Source organism: Lepus europaeus, chromosome 5 (assembly GCF_033115175.1).
Source record: "Lepus europaeus isolate LE1 chromosome 5, mLepTim1.pri, whole genome shotgun sequence".
In the NCBI taxonomy this organism is placed as follows: domain Eukaryota; kingdom Metazoa; phylum Chordata; class Mammalia; order Lagomorpha; family Leporidae; genus Lepus; species Lepus europaeus.
Window position 1 is genome coordinate 97,657,782 of NC_084831.1, and position 27,693 is coordinate 97,685,474.

At 36.8% G+C, this 27,693-nt stretch overlaps 1 protein-coding gene across 1 annotated transcript; it reads left to right on the forward strand.

The window, feature by feature from the left end:
* Window positions 1-12,503: 12,503 nt before the first annotated feature.
* Window positions 12,504-27,127, forward strand: LOC133759999 (pancreatic alpha-amylase). The gene is made up of 11 exons (XM_062191847.1): window positions 12,504-12,748; window positions 19,258-19,471; window positions 19,818-19,964; window positions 21,423-21,620; window positions 21,988-22,218; window positions 22,940-23,073; window positions 23,725-23,847; window positions 23,936-24,035; window positions 24,468-24,586; window positions 24,701-24,826; window positions 26,908-27,127. The coding sequence occupies exons 2-11, from the start codon at window positions 19,304-19,306 to the stop codon at window positions 27,095-27,097; spliced, it is 1,536 nt and encodes a 511-aa protein (XP_062047831.1). The 5' UTR covers window positions 12,504-12,748; window positions 19,258-19,303; the 3' UTR covers window positions 27,098-27,127.
* The last annotated feature ends 566 nt before the right edge of the window (window positions 27,128-27,693 follow it).

The window sequence follows — 27,693 nt, forward strand, 5'->3', positions numbered from 1 at the left end:
TGACTGTGTTCCATTTCCTCATTAATCTTTTTTTTTAATTATTAAACTTTTATTTAATGAATATAAATTTCCAAAGTATAGCTTATGGGTTACAATGGCTTCCCCCGTCCCATAACTTCCCTCCCGCCCGCAACCCTCCCCTTTCCCGCTCCCTCTCCCCTTCCATTCATGTAAAGATTCATTTTCAATTCTCTTTATATACGGAAGATCAGTTAGTATATATTAGGTAAAGATTTCAACATTTTGCCCACATAGCAACGTAAAGTGAATAAACTACCATTGGATTACTAATTATAGCATTAAATAGCAATGTACAGCACATTAAATTTCCTCATTAATCTTTAGTAAAATCTGTAATATCTAGGGGGTAGCATGCGGCAATAGGTTAATTTTTCACTTGTGATGCTGGCATCCCATATGGGAGTGCCTTGCAAGTCTTGGTTGCTCCATTTATTATCTGGTTTCCTATTAATGTGCCTAGAAAAGCAGTGGAAGTTGGCCTATATGCTTGGGTACCTGCCATCCACTGGTGGACACTTCTTGTTTTGGCTTGTCTCAGAACTGTTGTGGACATTTGGTCAGTGACAGCAGATGGAAGTGCTCTCTCTCTTTGCATGTGTGTATGCGTGTGTGTGTATGTTTCTCTCTCTACCCTTTTGATTTGTCTCTGTCACTCTGTCAAATAAATAATTATATACTCTTTTTAAAAAGCTATAAGTATGGGGCCAGTGCCCTGGCTCACTTGGTTAATCCTACGCCTACGGCGCTGGCATCCCATATGGGCGCTGGGTTCTAGTCCGACTGCTCCTCTTCCAGTCCAGCTCTCTTCTGTGGCCTGATGGGGGGGGGCAGTGGAGGATGGCCCAAGTGCTTGGGTGCCTGCACCCACATAGGAGATAGGAAGAAGTACCTGGCTCCTGGCTTCAGATTGGCGCAACGCCGGCTGTAGTGGCCATTTGGGGAGTGAACCAAAGGAAGGAAGACTTTTCTCACTGTCTCTCTCTCTCTCTCTCTCTCTCTCTCTCTCTCACTGTCTATAACTCTACCTATCAAATAAAAAAAGATTAAAAAAATAAAAAAATTAAAGAAGCTATAAGTAACCAACTTGGAAAAGATCTATAAAAGCATAAAAAATTCCACATATAATAATGAGATCAATGCAATTAACATGCTGGATATTTTAGATCACTTAAATCTGTTATTCAACAGAATGTCTAAGAATGCAGAATGACAACCTGAGAAATATAATTGTTGTCATTAATCCTATTTTTCTAGCTACATATCTCTTATTTATATCTGTCTCTATAATAGAGTGCTTTTATCAGTTACTTAGGGAGAGTCAGTATATGAAAATATAGTCTGTATGGACTTTGCAAAGTGAAAACACTGTGATAGAGCTGAAAAATAGAAGAAATATAAATTACAGAACATATCATGTTTAATTAACAGAAATCATTTACTTATATTCTCTCCTCTTTTTCATTTTCTTCCTAATGGCTCTGACTTACTATTGTTTGGCTTTTTATTCTTTCTCTTATTCTCTAACACTGATGTTCATTTAGGACCTTTGTGACATCATGTCCTCTGAATTTTCTTCCTAATCCACTAGTATATTTTTATTTGTATGAATCTCATAAATACAACATTAAGAACATAGTAATTCTCACCCACCCTCCCACCCACTGTCCCGCCCCATCCACCCTCCCACCCATTCTCCCAACCCTCTTCCTCCTCCTTCTCCTGTTTAATCCAAGAAAAGAAAAGAAAAAAAAAAAGAGAAAAAGAGAAAAAAAAAATTTTAAAAACCTAGAAAATTGGCCCTCAACTTCTAGACAATGGCAGTTTGATGTTATTTCTTCTCAAAGGTGATTTCACTTTTTCCCCCTTCCTGTTTTTCCTTCCTTCCTCCCCCTTCTGTCCTTTTAGAAACTTACTTGTCTTTAAAGAAGAACCTAAGAATGATACATCTTTTGTGAGCTCTTAGATATACCTATAATTATGAGACTTAAAAATATACTCTATATAATGCACTAAAACGAAGTGATCCTTGAGAGTAAGTTTTACTGTTAAGTCTCATGATACAGTTCTTTGTGGACAAAGGTTCTGCAGGGGAATCATGCACAGTGACTCTCGTTGTTTATATAACAATTTTTTAAAGATTTATTTATTTATTTGAAAGTTAGAATTACACATAGAGAGAGGCAGAGGAAGAGAAGGAGAGGGATCTTCCATCTGCTGTTTCCCTCCTCAAATGGCCACAATGACCGGAGCTGCATGAATCTGAAGTCAGGATCCAGGAGTATCTAGGAGCTTCCTCTGGGTCCTCTCACGTGGGTTAAGGGGCCCAAGTACTTGGGCCATCTTCTACTGCTTTCCAAGGCCATTGCAGAGAGCTGGATAAGAGTGGAGCAGCTGGGACCCAAACCAGTGCCCATATAGGATGCTTGCACTGTAGGTGGCAGCTTTACCAGTGATGCCACAGTGCCCAATCCTATATATGACATATATATCACTCCTATGTATGACATCAGTAATCAACAGAGGCTCTTAAGTGATATGCCTATGCTATGGAATCCTTTTGGATGCTCTAGATCAACAAGGCCATAAGCAAAGTAGAAGTTCTCTTCTCCCTCAGAAGAAAGTACATCTCTCTTTGGTGGCAACTTCTTCCCACTGGGGTGTCACCCACAGAGACCTTTATGTAGAACATTTTTTGCCATAGTGTCTTCACTTTTGATGCCTGAAAAACTACCCCAGGGCTTTTCAGGCAGACCAGAATGCCTTAAGGGCTGATTCTGAGGTCAGAGTGCTACTTAAAGCTATTGTCATTCCATGAATCTACTGTATGGACTGCTTCCAATGTTGAAACTTTCATTCTTTTTAATACTGTCTATTATTATTTCCTGATATTTAGTCTTATTTATATGTTCACTGTAACACTTGACCCTATAGAGATCGTCACTTTACTACTTAATCCTATTCCTTTGATCTCTATAACATTTAAGGAAATAGGGATAGTTTGACTTCCTCCTTCCCTATTTGTATCCCTTTGATTTCTTTTTTTTTTTTTTTTGTCTAATGGGTCTGATTAAAACTTCCAGGACTATGTTGAAAAGCAATGGTGAGAGTGGTGAGTACCCTGTGTGGTTGCTTATCTCAGAGGGAATGCTTCCATCTTTTCCCATTTATTAGGATGCTGGTCATGAGTTTGGAATAACTTGCCTTGATTGTGTTGAGAAATGTTTCTTCTATTTGGAAATTCTTAATGTTTTCATCATGAAAGGGTGTTGTATAATGGCAAATGCTTTCTTTGCATCTATTGAGATAAAAATATGGTTTTTGTCCTTCAATTGTTGATATGATGTATCACATTGACTGATTTGAGAATGTGGTCCATCCCTGCATATCTGGGATAAATCCCATTTTGTCTGGGTGAATGACCTTTCAGATGTGATGTTGGATTCGATTGGCTAGAGTTTTTTGAGCATTATTACATCTATGTTCATCAGGAATATTGGTCTGTACTTCTCTATCTCTGTTGTATGTTTTTCAGGTTAAGAAATTAAAGTGATGCTGGCTACATAGAATTTGGGAGGATTCTCTCCCTTCAATTGTTTTGAAGAGCCTGAGAAGAATGGGAGTTAGTTCTTTTTTAAATGTTTGGTAAAATTCAGAAATGAAGTAATCCAGTCCTGTGCTTTTCTTTGTTGCAGGGTATTTATTAGTTATTAGAGTTCTGTCTTGATTATTGGCCTGTTTAGGTTTTCTATGTCTTCATGGCTCATTTTAGGTAGGTTATATATGTCCAGAAATATTTTGGAATCTATTCATTTCTCCCAGGTTTTTCATTTTGTTGGCATACAGCTCTTTGTAGTGCTTTCTGATGATTCTTATTATTTCTGTGGTGTCTGTTGATAATTTTCCTTTACATTTCTAATTTTATTAATTTGAATCTTTACTCTCCTTTTTTTGGTTAGTTGGGCCAGTGGTGTGTCAATTTTATTTATTTTTTCAAAAGATCACCTCTTCATTTTGCTGATCCTTTGTATTTTTTTTGGATTCAATTTTGTTGATTTCTGTGCTGATTTTAATTATTTCTTTTCTCCTACTACTTTTGGGTTTGGTTTGCTGTTGCTTAGATTCTAGAGATGCATTGATAGCTCATTTAATTGGTGCCTTTCCAGTTTCTTGATGTAAATGCTAAAAATTTTCCACTTTACACTGCTTTTGCTGTATTCCATAAGTTTTGATATGTTGTGGTGTCGTCTTCATTTGTTTCCAGAAATTTTTTCGTGTCTCTTTTGATTTCTTCAATGACCCATGGTTTATTCAGGTGAATAGTGTTCAGTCTCCATGTGTTTTCATATATTCTGGGGATTCCTGAGTTGTTGATTATCGTCATCATTCCATTGTGTTCAGAGATGATGCATGTCATGATTTGGATTGTTTTGAATTTACTGAGACTTATTTTATGGCTTAGCAAGTTGTCAATCCTAGAGAAATTTTCATGCACTGGTGAGAAGAATGTGGATTCTGTGGCTATAGGATGGAAAGCTCTGTAGATATCTGTTAGGTCCATTGGTCTATACTGTTGATTAACTCTGTTTTTCACTTGCTGGCTTTATTGAAGTCCCCCATTACTATTGTATTTGAGTCTGCGTCTCCCTTTAAATCCATTAACATTGACTATAAATAGCCAGGTGCCCTGTAATTAGGTGCATGTACATTTATATTAGCACATCTTCCTGTTGAATTCATCTCTTTTTGAATATAGTGCCCTTCTCTATCTCTTTTAATAATTTTTGGTTTAAAGTCTATTTTGTGTGATATTAGGATGGCTCTACCAGCTGTTTTTTGATTTTTGATTTCTGTTAGTATGGATTATCTTTTTCAATACTTTCACTTTCAGTCTATGTGCATCTTGTTGGTGAGATGTGTTTCTTGTAGGCAGTAAATATATGGGATTTGTTTTAAATCCATTCAGCCAGTCTGTGTCTTTTAACTGGACATTTGAGGCCATTTACATTCAAGGTGACTATTGGTAATAACAATTTTGCCCTGCCATATTTCCAATATTAGTCCTATTTTTTCTTTAGGTGTCCTCTGTACCTTTACTGGGCAGTTTTCTGCCTTCACTTTCTTTCATAGTGATGTTCCTATTTCTTTATTTCTGTGTGTAGCATACCCTTCAGCATCTTTTGTAGGGCTGGGTGAGTAGCTACAAAGTTTTTCCATTTCAGTTTGTTATGGAAGGCTTTATTTCACCTTCATTCATAAATGAGAGCTTTGCAGGGTATAATACTCTGTGTTGACAGTTTTTTTCTTATTAACACTTGGACGATATCTCAGCATGGGTTTCTGATGAGAAGTCTACTCTGAGTCTCAATGGAGAGCCTCTGAAACTAATCTGGCATTTCTCTCGTATACATTTTAGGATCTTTTCTTTTTCTTTATTAAAAATATTTATTTATTTATTTAAAATTGAGAGTTACACAGAGAGAGAGGAGAGGCAGAGAGAGAGAGATACAGAGAGGTCTTTTATCTGCTCATTCACTCGCCTAAAGAATACAATGGCTGGAGCTGCGCCGATCTGAAGTCAGGAGCTTCTTACTGGTTTTTCCATATGGTTGCAGGATCCCAAGAACTTGGGCCATCTTCTACCACTTTCCCAGGCCATAGCAGTGGGCTGGATCAGAATTGGAGCAGTTTGGACTCGAACTGCTGCCCATTTTTGATGCCGGCACTACAGGTGGCTGCTTTACCTGCTATGCCACAGTGCCAGCCCCATAGAATCTTTATTTTTTTACTCTGGGGACTTTGATTGCAATGCTTGTGGTGAAGATCTTTTCTGATCATGTCCATTAGGAGTTGATGTTTTTCCTATACTTGCATGTTCCATTCTTTCTGCAAATTGGGGAAGTTTTCTATTATTATTTCACTGAAAAGGCCTTGCAACCCTTTTTCTCTTTCCATGCCTTCAGGAACTCCTAGAACCCATACGTTGAGTTATTTGAGAGTATGCTGTACATTTCCAACAGTATTTTATAGTTTCCTAATTTCTTCTTCTCATGTTTGTTCTGACTATATAATTTCCTGCAATTTGTCTTCTAAGCTAGATAGTCTTTCTTCTGCTTCACTGATTGTGTTGTTAAGGCTTTCCACTGTATTGTTTATTTTTTCTATTGAATGCTTCATTTCTGTGATTTCATTTGATTCCTCTTTAAGATCTCACTTTCATGGGAGAAATTTCCTTTCATGTCATATATGGATTTCATCAGTTCATGTATTTGGTTCTGATTGCTTCTAAGTAATGCTATGGTCAACTTTTTGAATTCTATATCTGGCATTTCTTCAATCTTTTATATTCACAATCTAGTATTGAAGTGTATTCTTCAGGGGAATTCATGTTCGTTATTCTTGTTTCTTAAATTGGTACATTTAATATTCAGCATTTGTGGGATTCTCATTGGTTTTTCTTTGTTTCTTCTCTATTTTATATTTGTACTACGCCTCTGTGGATTAGTGGAGTTTACTTTTTCAATGAATAACTAGAGGCGTGTGGTAAGTGTGGCCAGGGAGTTCCAGTTTGAAGGTAATGTCTAAGGTGACAGCCAGGTTGGGCATGGAAATCTCTCTTTTTTTTTTTAATCATAGGGAAAGTTTTTTCTGCTCTGTTGGCATAGACTCAGCTCTCCCCCTCTCCTCAAAAGAGATCCGTGCCTTTTGTTAGCCCCAGTGGGTATAATCTTCCACACTGCCAAAGAACCACAAATGGATCTGCACAGCATAGATTCCGCAGCAGTGTTCCTCACCAAAGACCATGGAGCCTTGAGCATGTGGAGCCTCCCACAATAACTGCCCAAAGTCCCAGCACAATTTGAATCCTCCTATGAAGCCTCATTTTTTCACAGTCCTGGTACACAAGCCTTCCACAGTCATGAACATCAGCCCATGTCAGTTCTCCCTGCCAGACTCAGGAGTCTCCACTCGGCTGGTTGCTGGGCATGGACAACAGCTGGTGCAGCTGTTCTATATGTCCAAAATGGTGCCTGTTACACCATTTTTCTCTCCTTAGGCTTGTTACAAGATCCAGTTCCAGAGTAATAAAGGAGTTAGAAATGTGCCTCCCCTTTTTTTCTCCACAAGTTGGGAAGGTACACTATCCCCACAGGTCTCTAAGCTGGATTCTCTCTGGGTTCAACCTGCAGCTTTATTGCCAGTGGCTTTGGCTGCTGTAGTCTGGTCTCACCTCACTCTCCAAAGCTGGTGCAGAGGCTCTTGGCTGCTGGGGTCCTGAGGTGTGCGTATCCATGCCTTCCACGTAGGTCCACTGTATCCCTCTAATTTGTGTGGAGTTTCCTCTGCCATTTTCCCATTAAATCTCCTTGAGACTGCACTCTCTCCACTATTAAAACTATCTTCTCCTGGACTATAGCAGGAAGCTCCCTCCCTACTCTGCCATCTTAATCCAACCTCTATAGTCTCCTATTCTTTAAGTTTCCTCCTTTAATTCTTTTTTTTAAATCTGTAGAAATCATTCAATTTTGCAACTACTGAGGAATTTATCTTGTCATTCATGTAGAGGATAAAATTCTCTTCTGTGTTGAAAAGGATTATTGTTCATGATTTAATATTCATTTATAAATGAAAATTGCATAACAAGACTTATAATCATAGAATATGACTGACCTCAAAGGGCAATCCAGGTAGATATTAGCACTGTGTCAGTCCAAAGTAAGTTAAATATGGTTGTGATTATTGTTATTAACCTTCCACATAAAATTCACTCAGATGTTAAATCAATATAGATAAGAACTTCCACAAAAGCACTTCACTCAATAAGCTAAATATTTAAATAGATCAATTTCTGTATTATAAAGAAAAAAACAAGTCAGCTTTTGCAAAAGATAGTAAAATGTCTAATCAGAAAGACAATTTTTAGAATATTGACACTTTGTGCTAATATATCAAGTAAATTCTTTAATTTTGAAAGTAACTTGAAAAAATTTCAGAAATATTTTAGTCTCGATAGCCCAGGTGTCTCCCTTAGCCCAGCGTGTCCTTGCCTGTCTTTTACTAAATGGAATTTCTGGAATTGAGGGAGGAATATAGTTGGCCAAACTGGATTCTAATCACTAGACTCCAGAGTCATTTCCTTCTCCAATAGTTAAAATTTTGTTAGGCAACATTATCCAGAGGTGTTTGTCTAGGGAAATCTAGGCTCAGGTAAAGAAATTTCTTGTCTGAGACAGAAGGTAACTACCACTTACATGTCACCCCCACCCAGCTGCCAAATCAACTAAAGCCCATCTGATGATTGCAAAAATTCACCAACCAACCAAAGGAAGGTCATGAGCACCACGGACCAATCAGGAACTTGAACGTGAATTCAACATGCACCTCTTAGCCTCAATTTCAATCTGTAAGAAACTTTATTCCTAACTCCTCAGAGAGTTCAGGAATTAAGCAACAGCTGCCTGGTTCCTTCCTCTGTACTTTGCAAATTATACCTATTTTCTTGCAACACCCTGCCGTCAGTATATGGCTTTCTGCACATTGGGTGAACAGATACATTTTGGAGTTCTAAAGCAACTGCACAGACTAGTTTGGGGTTGTTGAGCAACAAAGTCAGCCTCCTGGATTTCTGTCTGCAGGGTCCAATGGAATAAAGCCTGTTAACAGTTGCTTTGTCTTTTCCTTTCCAAATTTAGATTAGCAAGAGAAAAACATGTTTAAGAACTTGGTGTTTGGATTATAACTGGTGAATTTCATTTGAGTATTTATTGGTTATTGATCTTTCCCTCCCAGAAGCAGCCTGTGCTTTCATGTGTCTCATTTTGTGTCCTGAGAGCTTAGTTTGGCCTGTACTGGTGAAGAAATGCAGGCTATTCTGTGGGCCTACCTAGCATGAGATTGAGGGTCCTGAGAATTTTTAATGGTCAGAAAAAACTGTGGGTTGTATCCAATGTTGCTGATTGATGGTCTACCCACAGGAGCCAGCTCTCTTGGTTGAGGATTCATCTCAGTCTTTCTTTCTTTAAGTATCTCTAGGATTGACTCTGGATCACGATGGCTGCATATTCTGCCAGCTCTTTGGAGACAATTTATTGAATCTTTGGGTATGTATGTAATTAAATGTATTTTTTGTTAATCAATTTTTTATCAATTTTTATTCATGGGCTTTGAGATTTATTATTTTTATAGGTTCTTGTTTTAAAAAAACTTTTATTTAATAAATATAAATTTTGAAATTACAACTTTTGAATTATAGTGGCTTTTCCCCCCATAACCTCCTTCCCACCTGCAACCATCCCATCTCCCATTCCTTCTGCCATCCCATTCTTCATCAAGATTCATTTTCAATTATCTTTATATACAGAATATCAACTTAGTATATACTAAGTAAAGATTTCAATAGTTTGCACCCACACAGATACAGAAAGTACTGTTTTAGTAGTAGTTTTACCGTTAATTTGCATGGTACACACATTAAGGACAGGGATCCTACTCGGGGAGCAAGTGTACAATGACTCCTGTTGATAATTTAAAAATGGACACTATTATTTATGATGACAGTAATCACCCGAGGCACTTTTCATGAGCTGCCAAGGCTATGGAAGCCTCTTGAGTTCATGAACTCCAATATTATTTAGACAAGGTCATAGTCAAAGTGGAAGTTCTCTCTTCCCTTCAGAGAAAGGTACCCCCTTCTTTGATGGCCCGTTCTTACCACTGGGATCTCACTCACAGAGATCTTTCATTTTGGTCATTTTTTTGCCACAGTGTCTTGGCTTTTCATGCCTGAGAAACTCTCATGGGCTTTTTGGCCAGATCCAAATGCCTTAAGGGCTAATTCTGAGACCAGAGTGCTGTTTAGGGCAATTGCCATTCCATGAGTCTGCTGTGTATCCTGCTTCCCACATTGGATCGTACTCTCCTTTTTAATTTTACCCATTATTTTTATTTATTTATTTATTTATTTTTTGACAGGCAGAGTGGATAGTGAGAGAGAGAGAGACAGAAAGGTCTTCCTTTTTGCCGTTGGTTCACCCTCCAATGGCCGCTGCGGCCGGCGCATCGTGCTGATCCGAAGCCAGGAGCCAGGTGCTTCTCCTGGTCTCCCATGGGGTGCAGGGCCCAAGCACTTGGGCCATCCTCCACTGCCATCCCGGGCCATAGCAGAGAGCTGGCCTGGAAGAGGGGCAACCGGGAAAGAATCTGGCGCCCCAACTGGGACTAGAACCCAGTGTGCTGGCGCCGCAAGGTGGAGGATTAGCTTGTTAAGCCACGGCGCCGGCCAATTCTACCCATTATTATTAGCAGACACTGGTCTTATTTATGTGATCACTTTGACACTTAATCCTATCATTATGATCAATTATGAACTTAGACTGATCACTTTAACTAGTAAGATGGCATCAGTACATGCCAACTTAATGGGATTTGGAGTCCCATGGCATGTTTCTAGCTCTACCCTTCGGGGTAAGTCCGAGTACGAGTGTATGCCGAGTTGTACAATTATGGAAGAGTTTCCTCTGCCGTTTTTTTCCCCTAATTCTTCCCTGAGACTACACTATCTTCACTTTTATTAATTTGATGCATCAGTCCCTCTTACTTTCCTTCCCTTTCAAAAATTACTTTACCCCAATAAATAAAAATTGCTTCGTTGATTTAATACCTTTAGAGGAAAACACAGAAAATATTTATCCCATGCAATGTTTTTCATTTTCAAGAAAATTTGAAACTTACTCTCAGAGAGGATAAAACTGTTTCTCTACCTCCTAAATTTTATAACTGAAAGCCCAAAAATATCCAAGATGGAAAAATAGGGAGGGAGCTTACTGATAGTCCAGGAGAAGAACTGGCATCATCCAGTTCACCAGCCGTCAGACAGAGGGAGAATGAGAGAGTGAGCAGAGTTAGATTTAGTAAATTCACGCAAGGCTGCAGCAGCAGTCAGAATAGCTATAGGCTAGTTGGCTGCTCCTGTGTGCTGCAGGGAAACACTGTAACACGCAGGACAGCTGGTTGCAGACAACTGCTGCAGTATGCTGCCAGGGAGCAGCAGGCCAGTAGGACAGCCCAAATTGGACGCCTGGCCTGTATGGATGATAAGAGGGGAGACACATATCTGAGGCAGAGTGCCTCTGACTAGGGATTTCCCAATACTAATGCTTTCCTTGTTGCTGAGGATTTTCTCTGGGGATCTACTGCCATGTACCCAGATGGCTTTCATACAGACTCTGAGGATTCCCTACAATGGCTTGTTTCTCTCTGTCTCTGGCTCGAGCTAATTGAAGAAGGCAAACTAAAAGAATAAGGAAGGTAGAAACCAAATTGTCACTGCTACGACAATACAGAGATCCAGGCTGCTTATTGCTCAAGGGTCAAAAAATGACAGGGAGGATTGATGCAAGGAAATTAGGGTTATTCAAGTGGCTAGCAACTTCCTATTTTTTCCTTTTCAATATGTGACAAAAGCATTGTGATGTATGGTTGAACAATCTAGGAAACATATATTTAAAAATATACTATATTTGCTTATATTTCACTGTTAAAACAAATCACATGAACACTCCCAAATTCTACAGCTCAGGGTGCATACTTCATTTGCACGGGGTACCCCAAATATTTGTAAAATATTTCTGTGTGTAAATATGAGATCTGAAATATGCACTTCTGTAGAAACATAAATAATTTAATCTGGTGTGAACATTAAAAAATAAGAAACATGAGACTATCCCTTACTACTTTTACAATCTTTTAAATATATTCGTATTAGCTAAAGACAACTTTCTAGGTTAAAAAATACTTCCACACACAATATTTTATCTGATTTTCCTGAAAATTTAATTAGTGAAACTCTAAGACTGAATAATGGTTAAAGAGCCCACTGAGGATTTAGACTACTTTACTGTAAATTTTATTTCTAATACTTACTCTAATTTTACCGTAGAAAAATTTCATTCACTAATTTGTCACTGCCTCTGTTTCTTCATCTTATAAATTAGTATAATAATAATTCAACATTTCAGCATGTGTGTTGTCAGAGAGATAATGCTTGGGAAAGTCACACAGTAACACTGAATAGTCATTGTTAGTAATGTAAATGGGTTTTTAATCATATTATCCACATTACTACCAACCTCGTTTTGAAATATAAACCTCAATGAAGCCTATTTACTTAGATGTTTCTCTAAGGTTCATATAGTAAATGACAAAGCTTGGAATTAAAATTACATTTTTTATTTAATGACTTTGGTTATATTTTAGTCACATTTTATTTAAACTAATTTGACTCATATGCTCATCTGTTCTCTAAGATTATTTGAACAAAAGTTTTTTTTTACACACTGATACAAATGTTGAGGGAAATAAGATCAGTTGAGAGTAGGAGAGAGGATATTGTAGAAAGAGAAACCAAACTAAAGAGGTACAGCGTAGCTGAAGAGGTTGTAGGACAGCAGATTGAGCCAAGAGGAGAGACAGCAGTTTGCCAAGCAAACAGAAGTGATAGTGCCAAACCTGGTGTCATTGTGAAGTTCAGCTTAAACTGTGCAATTAAAGAATTGGAGTAGTGCTGTAGCAGTGCATATTACAAGGAAGAGGTTATGGGAAATCTGTGAAAGACTAAACCCCTCATTATTTTTCCACTGATGAAGAAAGCAAACCCAGAACAGTGAATCTTGTTATTTCATGACTGAAAAACACGAGTTTAGAAGATTGTTGACTTAAATAAGTAAATCTGGTAAGCTATTATATTTTTTGTGTATCATAAAGGTCTCCTCTACCTTCTTTCTCTCTCTTTCTCTCTCCCTCTTTTGTTGAGATAATTGTTTTTTTTTTTTTTTTCATATGGTTTGGTACAGTTCAGAGTTGCACAATCTATTTTAGGTTTGTTGACAACTCATGTTTCAGTCTAGCAGCACAAAATGTACTGTTAATATTTGAAATGCATCCAGTTGTGGCTCAAAATGTTTCTTTGATTGATTTCAAAGATTTGGCATACAAATTTGCTTACGCTTGTCTTTTTTTCTCTAATCTTCATATGTGAGAGATCATGAGCTCACATCCATTTCCTTGTTGAATTTTATTTTTTTGGTCGGTGCTGGTAAAATTTACTCTTTTGAAAAAAATGTACACAATGAATATAAAATTTAAAGAGATTGGAAATTTTATCCAGTAAATAAACCATTTACTTGAAGAAATCTATAATGAAATCAATATTTGGAGTTTTAGGATATTGAAACTAAGAAAGTGGACAACAATTAAATCAACACACTTGGAGATAAATGGAAATGATAAAATAACATGGAGAGATGTGACATGAAAAATAATTCTGTAAGATTTTTGATCATGTTACTATTACTTATTTGCTCTAAGAAAATTTATATACAAGACATCTAAACTAAGAGCTAAGAATATGAGTAACTTGCCTCTTCTTGATCCATATTAATTTATTTATATGCTAAAAATTATTTTTTCTGACACAGATGTAAAATACTTTTAAAAGAAGAAAAACTTTGTAAATAACTGTCATGCATGTGTGTGTGTGCATGCATGTATGTGCAAAGGAAACCATAGAAACACAAGTTGTATGGAGCTTTTATTTTTTGGTTAACATTTCAATAGTGTTCTTTCATTTTTCTAAGTCTGTCTTATGTGATTTCAGAAAACTTTGAACTAAATAATTAAATTTATGTTACTCAATGTATTAAGATAAAAACTGGATTTGCAGTACAGAATTTTCCTTATATGTCATTCATATTGTGAACATTAAATAAAATAGCAGATACCTTTCAATTATGTTGATGGCTGAGACATTTTTTGAGAACACCATATTTTGTACTTTTGAATTTAAATTTTATTTTTAACAATCAATATATTGTACTGACACTTCAAAAAATATAAAATATATATATATATATATATATATATATATATATACACGGCTTCAGGAATATTGCTTTTTGTTATGATGTTACCAAATGTCCTATTTAATATTCTTAAGGAAATCTCAAGATATCTCATTTGACACAATAGGAAACCTGTAGGCAATATACAGACCTAGAACACTGATATTAATATTAATAACTATAACAGCTTTTCTGTGGAGAACTCTTTAAGGGTAACTGTTGCAAAAAATGTAATAATTTCAATGGAATATTTTTATCTTATTTTTGATAGCAAAAATATCAAAGCTTTCTTTGCAGACTTTATAAGCAATAAATATATTTTGGTTATTTTAATATCTTTGCTATGAGATTTATAGCATTTCATAGTGCTTTTTAGGTGAAAATTAAGGCTGAATGAGAAAATATATGATGATACCTGAACCCCAGCAGAAATTTGTTACTTGTTTATACATCCCTTATCTTGTGATGCTAATAAAGCCTAAAAAGAATCTGAAAATAATAATCAAGTCTGCTACTTTCTCCTTATTTTGGAAGTATCCTAAATACACCTGTGAAAAATATGCTCTGCTATTAAAAGGAACAGTCTAGAGTTTAACTGGCAAGTTGAGAAGTGTTTTTCAAAACCAACTTGAGTATACCAGAAATTCTAAATAAGGAAATAAAAGAGTAAAGGAAGAAAACAGAAAGGGAGGAAGGAGTAAAAGGAGGAAGGAAGGAGGGGCGGGGGTGGACAAATTTGGAGAAGGAAGGGTAGTGCCAGGAGGGAAGCAGAGCAGAATGGAGAGAGGGAAAATGTCAGAACGAAGACAGGGAAAAATATGGAAAATTACAGGTGGAAAATACGGCTGGATTCTTCTTATCTCTACCTGTTCTAGGTGATATGAAAGTAATTAGGAGAAGGAGAAAGTGTTATTAGAGGTTGGAAGAAAGGAATGGAAAGAAATCAAAAGTGAGGATGGCCAAGTACATTAATTTGTTTAATCCTGTTAACAACTTTATGTGATACCTACAAGGTATCTAAAAGTTCATGGGAAAATAGAATTGAAAGATAAGGTTTCTTTGGTGCAAAAAACTGTGAAATCCATAAATAGCTTTTTATAACACACATTTACAGAACTTTTGTAAATTCTTCATGTTATTTTTTCTAGATCATAGCTAAAGTAGTTACTTTTCAAATAGATAAAGCAGGTACGAGACAGATAGAAGGCTCAGGATTTATATTACAGTTTTTCTGAGTCCTAAGTTCATTTTTCCCTCGTTTACATCTCAGTCTTTGGAACCTGGAGGGAAGTGTGAAGTTCCAACAATGTTTCCCTTCCCTTCCATTTCCCTTCCCCCCTTCCATCCCCTTCCCCTTCCCTCCTGTCCCCTCTCCTCTTTTTTCTCTCTGGGCTTTTACACATCCATCTTTAAAACACGGTCAGTTTTCTCTCCTACTTCGATTCTAGAACTCACAGATATCCCGTTATTTTCCTTCACTTCTTGAAAAATTTCCTTTCCATTTTTGATTGAAAGCCTCCCTATTTTACAGGCACATCTTTATCCTCTTGTTCCTGTTCACTCCACCTCATCATTTAAGAAACTGATGACTTTTCCCAAAGTTGAAGCTTTGAAGTCTCTCTTGCCAGAAGTCAAGGACTCAGCTCTCCAGGCCTCATAATTTCCAGTGTGCACTGGCTTGTATATACTGCTTGCTTAGCGATAGCATCTGTTTTGATCAATGTCTGTGCTAAATCAGTTGTTATACCTTGTGTGTCTTTTCTCAGACTATGATTGCTTTGTGGAAAGTTCACAAAGCTGTCTACTCATTTCCTCATACATGTTGCTTTGTTAATTTTTACTTTTATACCTCCTTCTACTTGTAAAAATGTTACCTGAAACTAAGTATGCTCCCATATTAGTTACTCAGTTTCCCGAAAGCAAAATATCCCTTAAATTGCACTATCAGTGACAAACACATTCTTTCACACACTCAAACTTGCAATCAGAGAGTCTACTTTTTTATCTTTCTTCTATTTCCTTACATCTGATCAATGAGCATTTTCTAGAGAGATAATGCCCACCAACTCAACAATGTTTCTTCTATCTGTATTATTGAATTATTGGGGAATATTGATAAAAGCTCATGTGTGATAGCTCTGTAGGTTTGCTAGGTGAATTTTCTACTGGCTTAACTGTGGGTAGCCACCTCTAGTTGTTGTTAACTCAGGGAATTGGAAGGCCTATGGACCTGGCCCTCCTACGGGGTCTGTTAACCCAGTTTCAGTACATCCAAAATGATTTTTCCACTTTTAATTAAGTACTGTAACATATTACTCATAACTATCTTAAAATCATGATTGTATCCTTCGCCTCATTATTTTTGTTTACTTTTTGTATATGCATCATTTCTCTGACATAAAATATCCTGTAGGATAGCCATAAGTGAAATCTAACATAATTCACGTTTCTAATGTAACAATTTATGAGGTATTAAAAGAAGCAAAAAGGGATGTAAATTCAAGTTTATAATTAAATTTTTTTTAGTCTTGCTGGGCCTTAGTTCCTTCATATTTACAAAGTACTTGCAATGATTAAAATTAAATGCATTACAGAATTTCTGCCATAGTCTTCATTTATTTTCAAAAAATTCATTAAAATGGAATCCATGTTATGCCATATTCTTGAACAATACCTGAAATCCACAATTTGTATGTTGCAGCTGTCTATTTGGCACCTAAGCTATTACACCAGTCATTTGTAGCTTTAATTATTAAATGTGAAATCTACTTTTAAGAAGTTTAGCATCAAATGGTGGGCATACAAACATTCAATTATATAGAAAAAATTTGTAATACAAATCAAATCAGCTTTAATAATGTCATATGTGCTTGAAGTTATATAGTAGAAGAGTTATTGACTATGCTGAGAATATGTGGGCAATCTTCAAAACAATGTTGTTCATGCTGAATGTGGCAGGAAGGGTATTTTACAGGTTCACAAAGATGGTAGAGGAAAATTATAGGATGAAGGAAAACAATTGGTCTGTCATGAAGGTATGAAATTGTGCATAAAACATAATGAATTGATGAACTTCTAGTTCTGCATGGATAGTTCTCATATGGTTGGCTGGGGAAAGACCAAAGAAGAGCATTAAGATTGATAGAGAGTGGCAGGCATTGTCGAACAGTGGGTTAAGCTATGACTTGCAACACCACATCCCATGTCATAGAGTCAGTTCTGGCTGTTATGCTGTCAATCAAACTTCCACTTATGTACCCAGAAAAGTAGTAAAAGAAGGTCTTAGGGCTTGGGCCCCTGCTACTCACATGGGAAACCAGGATAGAGTTCTAGGCTCTGGCTTCACTTTGGAACAGCCCTAGTTATTGTGGCGTTTTGGTGAGTGAGCCAGCAGGTGAAAGATCTTTCTCTCTGGCTCTCCCTCTCTCCTTCGAACACTTTGTCTTTCAAAATGTATAAAAGTTATTTCTAAAAAAGATTGATAGAGGAATAATTAAGGTCCATAGCACCCTGAAACCCTTCCCAAAGCTGGTACTTCCTTAGTTTTCCTTATGGTAATAAATAACTTGACAACCCAACGATTTTATCTTTAATGTTTTTCTTTTCTCATTCCCCAGTGCTAATTTAGACATAGTCTATTGCCTGTCTACCTCTGAAATATATCCTGTCTATGTCCTAGTCCAAGCCACTCTTCTCTTCTTGGACAGTGGTAAAATTCAAAATTTAAATATTTGATCTTTCTTTCTCCATTCTTGCTTTTCTTCATGGTCTTCAGGGTCATACCTGGTCTAGCCTACTTCTCTTACCTCATATCACTCCATTTTACCTTCTGCTGTGTCAAAGTTCGGCTATGTTATCTTTTTTTTTTTTTTTAATGTTCACTGAATACTCTCATCTTTTTCTTACCTTCAGGCTTTACTCTTGCTCTTTTTCTTTAGATAAAAAATCATTTTATTTATGTAATTAGAGAGTTAGAAAGAGAATGAATATGCCATCTGTCGGTTCACTATCTAAATGGCCTCAATGTTCTGGGCTGGGCCAGGCTAAAACCAGAAGCATGGAACTCCATCTGGGAGACCCACATATGTGGCAATGGCCAAAGTTTTTGAGTCTTTTCCTGCTGCTGGATTGGAAATGAAGTAGCTGGGACTAAACCAGCTCTCACGTGGGATGCATGCATCTCAGGAGGCAGCTTTACCCACTGTGCCACTGCACCCTGACACTTGCCCCTCTTGTTCTTTCTTCTACCATATTGCTCTTTCTGTGACCTTGAAATGACTGACTCCATCAAATGATTCAAGTCACAACTGACAGTACCTCCTTCAGCGATGCCTTACTTTTCATCCAATGTAAAATATCTTAATGGTGCAATCACTGTCTATTTTATTTACTGTTATTTCATAGCAATCCTTTTTACTCCTGAAATTACTTTATTTCCCCTTTTATTGCTATTGTATTTATTATTTATTTGTGTGTTTATTCCCACTCACTAGATTGTAAGCTTCTGAAAACAGAAACCTGTTTACCCATCATTGTATCCTTAATGTCATCCACAGTCCTTGGTGAAAAGCAGACACTTGAGCAATGCTTGTTGAATGAATGGATGAAATTTTTCTCAGCTATACTATTATCATCTCTCCTAGGATTTCCATTACTATAAGAATGAAGATGGATGTGAATATATTTATTTAGTATTGTATCAGGTACAAGGAATATTTGACTACAGGAAAAAACCACCATTTCCACCATAAACCCTACTGCTATAGCCCCCCTAATAAAGATATGATATGCTTCAGGAGAACCAAGTTCTCTTTCTTTAGCTTATAAACATTTAAGTTCCAAGTAGTTTGCTAAATCTTAATGTAGACAGATTAGTAGTTAAAAATTTAGATTGGGGTGGAAATAAGAATTAGATAGGATATTCTATTCTTTTATGTTTATTAATTATATTGTTTTAATAATTATGTTATAAATGGTTATGTTTTAAAGTTTAAAAATCCATGGTTAAAGCAATATTTTGAATATGTTTCTGTTGGCTTAGTTATTTTCCTTCTGTTATTGAAGGTAAATGGATGATCTTATCCTAATTAAATAAAACATGAATAATTACTTTTTAGATATACATAATGCCAGGTGTTTGAAAAAGCCAATGTTCCCTGAATAAGAAAAATCAGTAGTTCTTTGAGGCCATTTAGATTATTTTCCTGGGAGATCTTATGAATGTTCTTCAGCTGTTGCATGGACATTGTTATTGATAATCTTTTTCAGATAATGAATACACAACTTATATTCCAAGTATTTATTCATATTAACATTTACTTTGGATCATGTGCTTTTACAGGAATATAAATAGCTCCTAGAAAGAACATCTATCAGCTGAAAGCAAAATGAAGATCTTTCTGTTGCTTTCTGCCCTTGGGTTCTGCTGGGCACAGTATAGCCCACATACCCAACAGGGACGCACATCTATTGTCCACCTGTTTGAATGGCGCTGGGTTGATATTGCCAAGGAATGTGAGCGATACCTGGCTCCCAATGGATTTGGAGGAGTTCAGGTGAGTTTTGTTCATGGGATCAATGGCAGAGTTTGCTACTTTCATAACGAATTGTATTCTGATCAACATCTCCAAAGTGGGGTAAAGTGGGGTTTTATATTAATGTATTCTCAATAAAGCAGTTTTGTGTAGAAGAACAAATTTGGTACTTTTGGCAACTTTTTTTTGGCTTCTGATAGAATCTTTTCCCCACAGGAAATCTTTAATGTGCTAATAATATTTTTGTTGTTTATTTAGAAAAACAGCTACATAAAAGGTGAGAAATATTTGTTGACTAGTTTCTGGAACATTCAACAGTATACATAAAAGTATAATTTGATACTTATTGATACATTTTATATTTTAGGTCTCTCCACCCAATGAGAACATTGTGGTTACCAATCCTTTTAGACCTTGGTGGGAAAGGTACCAACCAATTAGTTATAAATTATGCACCAGATCTGGAAATGAAGATGAATTCAGAGACATGGTGAAGAGATGTAACAATGTCGGTGTAAGTGAAGTTTTCTTTAAAAATTTGATGAAATTAATTTTTTTCTGTCATCTCTTGCTGTTTTGAGCAGAAAAATTTCCATATTTTAAACTGATGAATTTTACTCCATACCTTAACTGTAACTCAAAATTTACATTGTGCCCTGTTCAAATTGCATAAATGTTTTCGTAGGCACAATTTATCTACTAAAGAAGAGATAAGTTAAAGTAGAATTCATTTTTTTTCAAAGATTTTATTTATTTATTTGAGAGGAAAAGTTACAGACAGTGAGAAGGAGAGACAGAGAGAAAGGTCTTCCTTCCATTGATTCACTCTCCAAATGGCCACGATAGCTGGAGCTGTGCTGATCTGAAGCTAGAAGCCAGGAGCTTCTTCCAGGTCTCCAACATGGGTTCAAGGGCCTAAGGATTTGGACCATCCTCTACTGCTCTCCCAGGCCACAGTAAGAGCTAGATTGTAAGAGGAGCAACTAGGAATAGAACTGGCACCCATATCGGATGATGGCGCTACAGGCCGAGTGTTAACCTGTTGAGCCTCAGCACCGGCCCCAGCATAAACATTTTCTTTTTCTTCTTTCTTTTTTTTTGACAGGCATAATGGACAATGAGAGAGAGATAGAGACAGAGAGAAAGGTCTTCCTTTGCCGTTGGTTCACCCTCCAATGGCCGCCGCGGCTGGCACGCAGTGGCCGGCGCACCGCACTGATCCGAAGGCAGGAGCCAGGTGCTTCTCCTGGTCTCCCACGGGGTGCAGGGCCCAAGCACTTGGGCCATCCTCCAATGCACTCCCTGGCCACAGCAGAGAGCTGGCCTGGAAGAGGGGCAACCGGGACAGAATCCGGTGCCCTGACTGGAACTAGAACCCGGTATGCTGGCACCGCTAGGCGGAGGATTAGCCTATTGTGCCGCGGTGCCGGCGAAGCATAAACATTTTCTAAAAACATTTTTCTTTCTAGCAAATGGATCCCGTTTACAAACATTTTTATATGACTATGTCTCCCTCTGAAATTCCTAGGTTTTTTTCAACATTGGTTTTTCATACAAAATAGTTATCTTTCCTCTTTAATGAGGAATGTAATGAGAGACTAATATCTACTATCTTGTTTTCAGGAAGTCAGTGAAGGGTAGAGACTAACCTCTTCTTTCCCAATAATCTCTCCTGTCTCAATTGAAACCTATTTCCTCAAAAATGGCAATTTTCATCTCTTCTAACTGTAACAGTTTCTTATCTATCAAGTTATCATTCATGTAAATATATAGTTGATCAAATGTTGATAATGGTCGTTGATCCTCAGTTAACATTAGTTTTGTTTCATATTTTACTTTTGTTTTTCTAGAAAATTTGTAAAATATCAGAAAAAATTTTGAGTTTTATTTGTGTGCTGTATTTCATATTCAATACTGGTTTAGATTAGTGCCTCTCTGTAAGTCAAACTGAAGTGGACACCTTGTTTTTCAGGTCCGTATTTATGTGGATGCTGTAATTAATCATATGTGTGGTGAAGGTGGAGGTGCAGGAACACACAGTACCTGTGGGAGTTACTTCAATGCTCAAAACAGGGATTTTCCAGCTGTCCCATACTCTGGTTGGGATTTTAATGATGGTAAATGTAAAAGTGGAAGTGGAGGCATTGAGAGCTATCAAGATATTTATCAGGTAATTTTTCAAAAATTAGTAATATGAGTAAAGTATTATCTGTATCTTAAATTAGACACATGTAGCTCATTGAAATTCATTTCAAATATGAGTGTAAATTCTTTGGGAAAACATGTTACCAAGTTTGACTGTTTAAAAATACACACTCAAATCAATGTTCAAACTTACCCCAATTAAAAATCTCATTTACTACATTTCATACATTCCCCCTTTTTATACTAGGAAATTTTTAAAAGATATGTCTGTAGTGCCCAATGCAAAGAAGGCACTATAGATGTATCTGTTGGCAAATATGTTCATCAAAAACCAAATAGATTCTCAAGTTAAAGGTGATGTTTTATGAATCACAAATTTTCAACCTCAACAGGTCAGAGATTGTCGTCTGACTGGTCTTCTTGATCTTGCATTGGAAAAAGATTATGTGCGTTCCACTCTTGCTGCGTACTTGAACCGTCTCATTGACATTGGTGTCGCAGGGTTCAGACTGGATGCGTGTAAGCATATGTGGCCTGGAGACATAAAGGCAGTTTTGAATAAGCTGAACAATCTAAACACAAAGTGGTTCCCTTCAGGAAGTAAACCTTTCATTTACCAAGAGGTATGTTAATACATATAAGTGAAGATAAAATAGTCTAATTTAGTTGATTAGAAACTAAATGATAGATTTAATTAAATACACAATGTATGGCAGTTGATGACGGGGTCATTTATATACAGCAGCGTTCTTTAAATTCTTATACTCGGAGACAGCAATTCTTTCTCACAGTCAGTTTATTGGAAGTGCAAACAATTTAAAGAGGCCTCAAAGCCCCCAGAAAACATTATTGAAGGCAAGAGAATCACATAGGTATTTTCTGAAGCCAGTTTGTCTGGGTTGGAATCTCTGCTATACATCTAATAACCTTATGTATTTTAGGCAACTTTCCTAACCTTTCTGAGAACAATTCTTTCCCATAAAGAAAAGGGTTAATGATAATGTTTTTATCTCGATTGTCTGTGGGGAATTACCTCATCAAACCCTGAGGATTGTTATCAGTCAAATAATAAATGCTGTGTCATTTTGAACTCTTATTATTATTTATGTGGGAGACTAAATTAGATCGGTATTCTCTCAGGACAACAGATCACCTTGTCATCATTTTTTTTTCAATATTGTAACATACCTGTCATCCAAAAAGTCAGAATCACCATATGAGCATAACCGTTTAGATAATTAAAATTACATAGCCTTTATCCATTCTCTATCAATGTTAATGTATTCACTAAAACGCTTCAAAAAATCTCTTATAAAGTGGTATTTTCCCCTATATTTCTACTAGGTGATTGATCTGGGTGGTGAGCCAATTAAAAGTAGTGAGTACTTTGGAAATGGCCGTGTGACAGAATTCAAGTATGGTGCAAAACTAGGCACAGTTATTCGCCGGTGGAATGGAGAGAAGATGTCTTACCTAAAGTAAATGACCTATTATTTGTCACTTGAGTCATGCCTCACATCTACTGGTGTTACTGCCCAAATGAAAATTATCTTCTTAGAAGCTCCCTATTTTGGAGAAATGTCAAAGAGTCAATTATTTTAAGGTTTAGTGTTCCCCAAGCTGCAAGTAATCATCTTTTTTTTAAATTTAGAATGCCATTCACAAAGAAGTTTGTCTAGAAACACAATATATCACCTGCATTTTTTTACATACATGTGATATTCACACTGTGAATTGAAATGTACCATATCAATTAATTTGATATGCAAAAATGTTTATATATGGGAAATCAGAATTGAGGTCTCATTCTACCCCATTTTGGTATTTTGTATAATGTTATAGGTATGTTCACCTTTCTGAAACCTAACTAAATTACAATATACTGAGGCCTCCATAAGAACTCTTTAATAACAAAACACACAGTCTCTGGGACAAGAATGGAATACAAGTAATTCACATATGTTTCAAAACAAACTATTTGAAACTTGCATGTCTATTATAAAATCCCAAAGAATATGCTTTTATTTAGAGAAAATTTATCTGACAGTGCCATATAGATACCCAATTGGATCACTCTAAAGCTATTGTAAGAGTATTTATATTTACATATCTTATTACCTGAAAAATAGGAACTGGGGAGAAGGCTGGGGTTTCATGCGTTCTGACAGAGCACTTGTCTTTGTGGATAACCACGACAATCAACGAGGACATGGAGCTGGAGGAGCATCTATTCTTACCTTTTGGGATGCTAGGTAGGAAACAGAATACTTTTTTAAAAAAAATTTTAAACCCACTTGTTAAAAATGGTATCCCATGATAATGTCATTTTGTAACTTTCAGACTGTATAAAATGGCAGTTGGATTTATGCTTGCTCATCCGTATGGAGTCACACGAGTAATGTCAAGCTACCGGTGGTCTAGAAATATTGTGAATGGACAAGTAAGCTTTAAGTTGTTCAAGATACCTTTTTTCTCTAGAAAAAAGAAAGACTTGTTTTGATTTTACATGAGCCTATTGCATTCAATATTTACTAGTTAAATATTTATTAAATATAATTGTAATGTGGTACATGGATCTTTGTAATACAGTGGATATTAAAGAAGTGAGTCATGTTTTCCGTTTACAAAAATGTAGAAACTGTTTCAGAGATATGACAAATATTCACTCTCTGGTAAGAGAAAACATTTAAAAATAAGATAAACATCAGGCAATAAAATATGTGCTTCTCTAACTAAAGTGCTGATATTCTAAATAAAGACAGCACGAGATGTAAGGATCAGAACAGCTTGGGTTTGTTATAATAGAAAATAAAAACGAAGAAACATATTTGATAAAACTGTGAATTATTTACTATTTGTGTTTTTAATTAAGGATACTAATGATTGGATTGGGCCACCGAACAATAATGGTGTAACTAAGGAAGTAACTATTAACCCAGACACTACTTGTGGCAATGGCTGGGTCTGTGAGCATCGGTGGCGCCAAATAAGGTGGGACTATTTATTTTGAGATTTTCTCTAACAGTAAAATGTCTTTAAACTTTAGCAGTGTAAAGATACCACCATATGATATCAAATTTTTTATGATGCTGTGCTTGCTTTTAGGAACATGGTCATTTTCCGTAATGTAGTGGATGGCCAGCCTTTCAGTAACTGGTGGGATAATGGTAGCAATCAAGTGGCTTTTGGAAGAGGAAACAAAGGATTCATTGTCTTTAACAATGATGACTGGTAAGTAGATATCAATTTAGAGAGTAGCTTAAACTGGTATATTGTTGGTTTATTCTTTTCCTGTTTATTAACTTTTTTATATTTGAAAATTCTTCTAATGAGTTTTTTTTTTTTTTTTAAAAAAAACAGAGATATCAGAATAGGGAGAAAACAATATCCTGATGGCTCTTACTCCTTTGTTCTCCTCTTTTTATAACGGATTTTCTTTCAAGATTTTATTGTGTGCCTCTTTGCATAATTGTTGCTTCCACAATATATTAAAAAAACCTGGCCGGCGCCGTGACTCACTAGGCTAATCTTCTGCCTTGCGGCGCCGGCACACCGGGTTCTAGTCCCGGTCGGGGCACCGATCCTGTCCCGGTTGCCCCTCTTCCAGGCCAGCTCTCTGCTGTGGCCAGGGAGTGCAGTGGAGGATGGCCCAAGTGCTTGGGCCCTGCACCCCATGGGACACCAGGATAAGCACCTGGCTCCTGGCTTTGGATCAGCGCAGTGCCCCGGCCACAGCGTGCCTACCGCGGCAGCCATTGGAGGGTGAACCAAGGGCAAAAGGAAGACCTTTCTCTCTGTCTCTCTCTCACTGTCCACTCTGCCTGTCAAAAAAAAAAAACAAAAAACAAACAAACAAAAAAACCCTATAAATGCTCACACACATGCACAATCTGCAAATTCATAATATAGTTAATGTAGGAGTTTTGCAATCCCATGTTGTTCTGATTTTTTTTTATGATGGAAAAAAATTCTCCTTATACTGGAATATGTTTTTTTTTTTTCCTGGCATTTTTTTCCACCCCTCAATCTGATTGGTACGCATTCTTCACTTTTCTATGAAAAATTTGATATTTTATAGCAAATATGTAAGAAGTATACACCTTATGGCTAATGATTTGCTTCTGGATTTTTTAATGTTGAGTTCTTAAACTTCTCATTGTTGGCCTTGCATTTGTGATTCTTGAATCCTCTGCCTGTAATACAGTGATGAACAGACATACAGAGCCACAGCTCGAAAAACTTCTTTGAGGGGAGTTGAAATGTCTCAGTCAAGCCTACTTCTACCCATGTTCAACTCACTCTAGCCTAAATTATATTTACTGGCTAAGAAATAAGTAAATAGATAAATAAGATAAACCTTTCTCCTTTTCAACACAGGAGCCCATAGCTAGTTCTTTAATTTCTTTTTTTTTAATTTTTTTTAATTTTTTTTATTTTTATTTTTGACAGGCAGAGTGGACAGTGAGAGAGAGACAGAGAGAAAGGTCTTCCTTTTGCCGTTGGTTCACCCTCCAAAGGCTGCCGCGGTAGCGCGCTGCGGCCGGCACACCGCGCTGTTCCGATGGAAGGAGCCAGGTGCTTATCCTGGTCTCCCCTGGGGTGCAGAGCCCAAGGACTTGGGCCATCCTCCACTGCACTCCCTGGCCACAGCAGAGAGCTGGCCTGGAAGAGGGGCAACCGGGACAGGATCGGTGCCCCGACCGGGACTAGAACCCGGTGTGCCGGCGCCGCAAGGCGGAGGATTAGCCTGTTGAGCCACGGCGCCGGCCGCTAGTTCTTTAATTTCTATTAGTTATGAAGTGTAAAACCAAATAAATTATTCAGGAAAGCTTTATATTCCAAATTTTGTCCTTTACAGAAATGTTAGATTATTTTAACCTCCACACAAATTATTTTTAGCATCTTGAAAAACAATGAGCTTGTTGAAGATAGAATCTCATTTAATTCTTAAAAATGCCAGTATTTTATTAAATTCAATTGAAGACAAATTTAAAATATCTATATTTACCAGAGGTAGTATTTACATAAATATGGTAACTTCTATAAATCTTCACGTGTATTCTTCAACTTTCATTTTTTTAGTGATATTCATTACTGAGTACATTATTGCTGGTTCTTCTGCTAGAAGTCCTTTGGTCCTGAGAGAGCTTTTCACATACACTGGAAATGTGTTTGTTTTGGATACTTTTCTTATTGAAACTTTGACTGCTTAGAGTTTTATGGCACAAAATTAACTATATGCTTGGGAGGTGGTCGGTATTATTGCATTTAATTACAGTGAACTAAAGTAAATGTTCAATTCTATGTCACAGGTCATTGTCTTCAACTTTGCAAACTGGTCTTCCTGGTGGCACATACTGTGATGTCATTTCTGGAGATAAAAGTGGTAACGGTTGCACAGGAATTAAAGTCTCTGTTTCCAGTGATGGCAAAGCTTACTTTTCTATTAGCAACTCTGCTGAAGATCCATTCATTGCAATTCATGTTGGTGCAAAATTATAAAATCCAAATAAAGTGAATTCAGCAAAGCAATGACTGTGTTCCATTTCCTCATTGATCTTTAGTAGAATCTGTAATATCTAGGGGGTAGCATGGGGCAATGGGTTAATTTGCCACTTGTGATGCTGGCATCCCATATGGGAGTGCCTTGCAAGTCTTGGTTGCTCTGTTTATTATCTGGTTTACTGTAATGTGTCTAGAAAAGCAGTGGAAGTTGGGCTATATCCTTGGGTAACTGCCATACAATGACAGACACTTCTGGTTTTGGCTTGTCTCAGAACAAGCTGTTGTAGACATTTGGTCAATGACAGCAGAAGGAAGCGCACGTTCTCACTCTCTCTGTGTATGTGTGTGTGTGTTTGTGTGCATGTGTGTGTTTCTCTCTCTACCCTTTTGATTTGTCTCTGTCACTCTTTCAAATAAATAAGTAAATAATCTTTTTATCCCAATTGAAAAATTTATGAAAGCATTAAAAGTTCCACAATATAAATGACATAATTGCAGTTAACATGCTGGATATTTTAGATCACTTTAATCTATTTTTCAACAGAATGTCTAAGAATGCAGAATGACATCCTGACAAATACAATTGTTGTCAT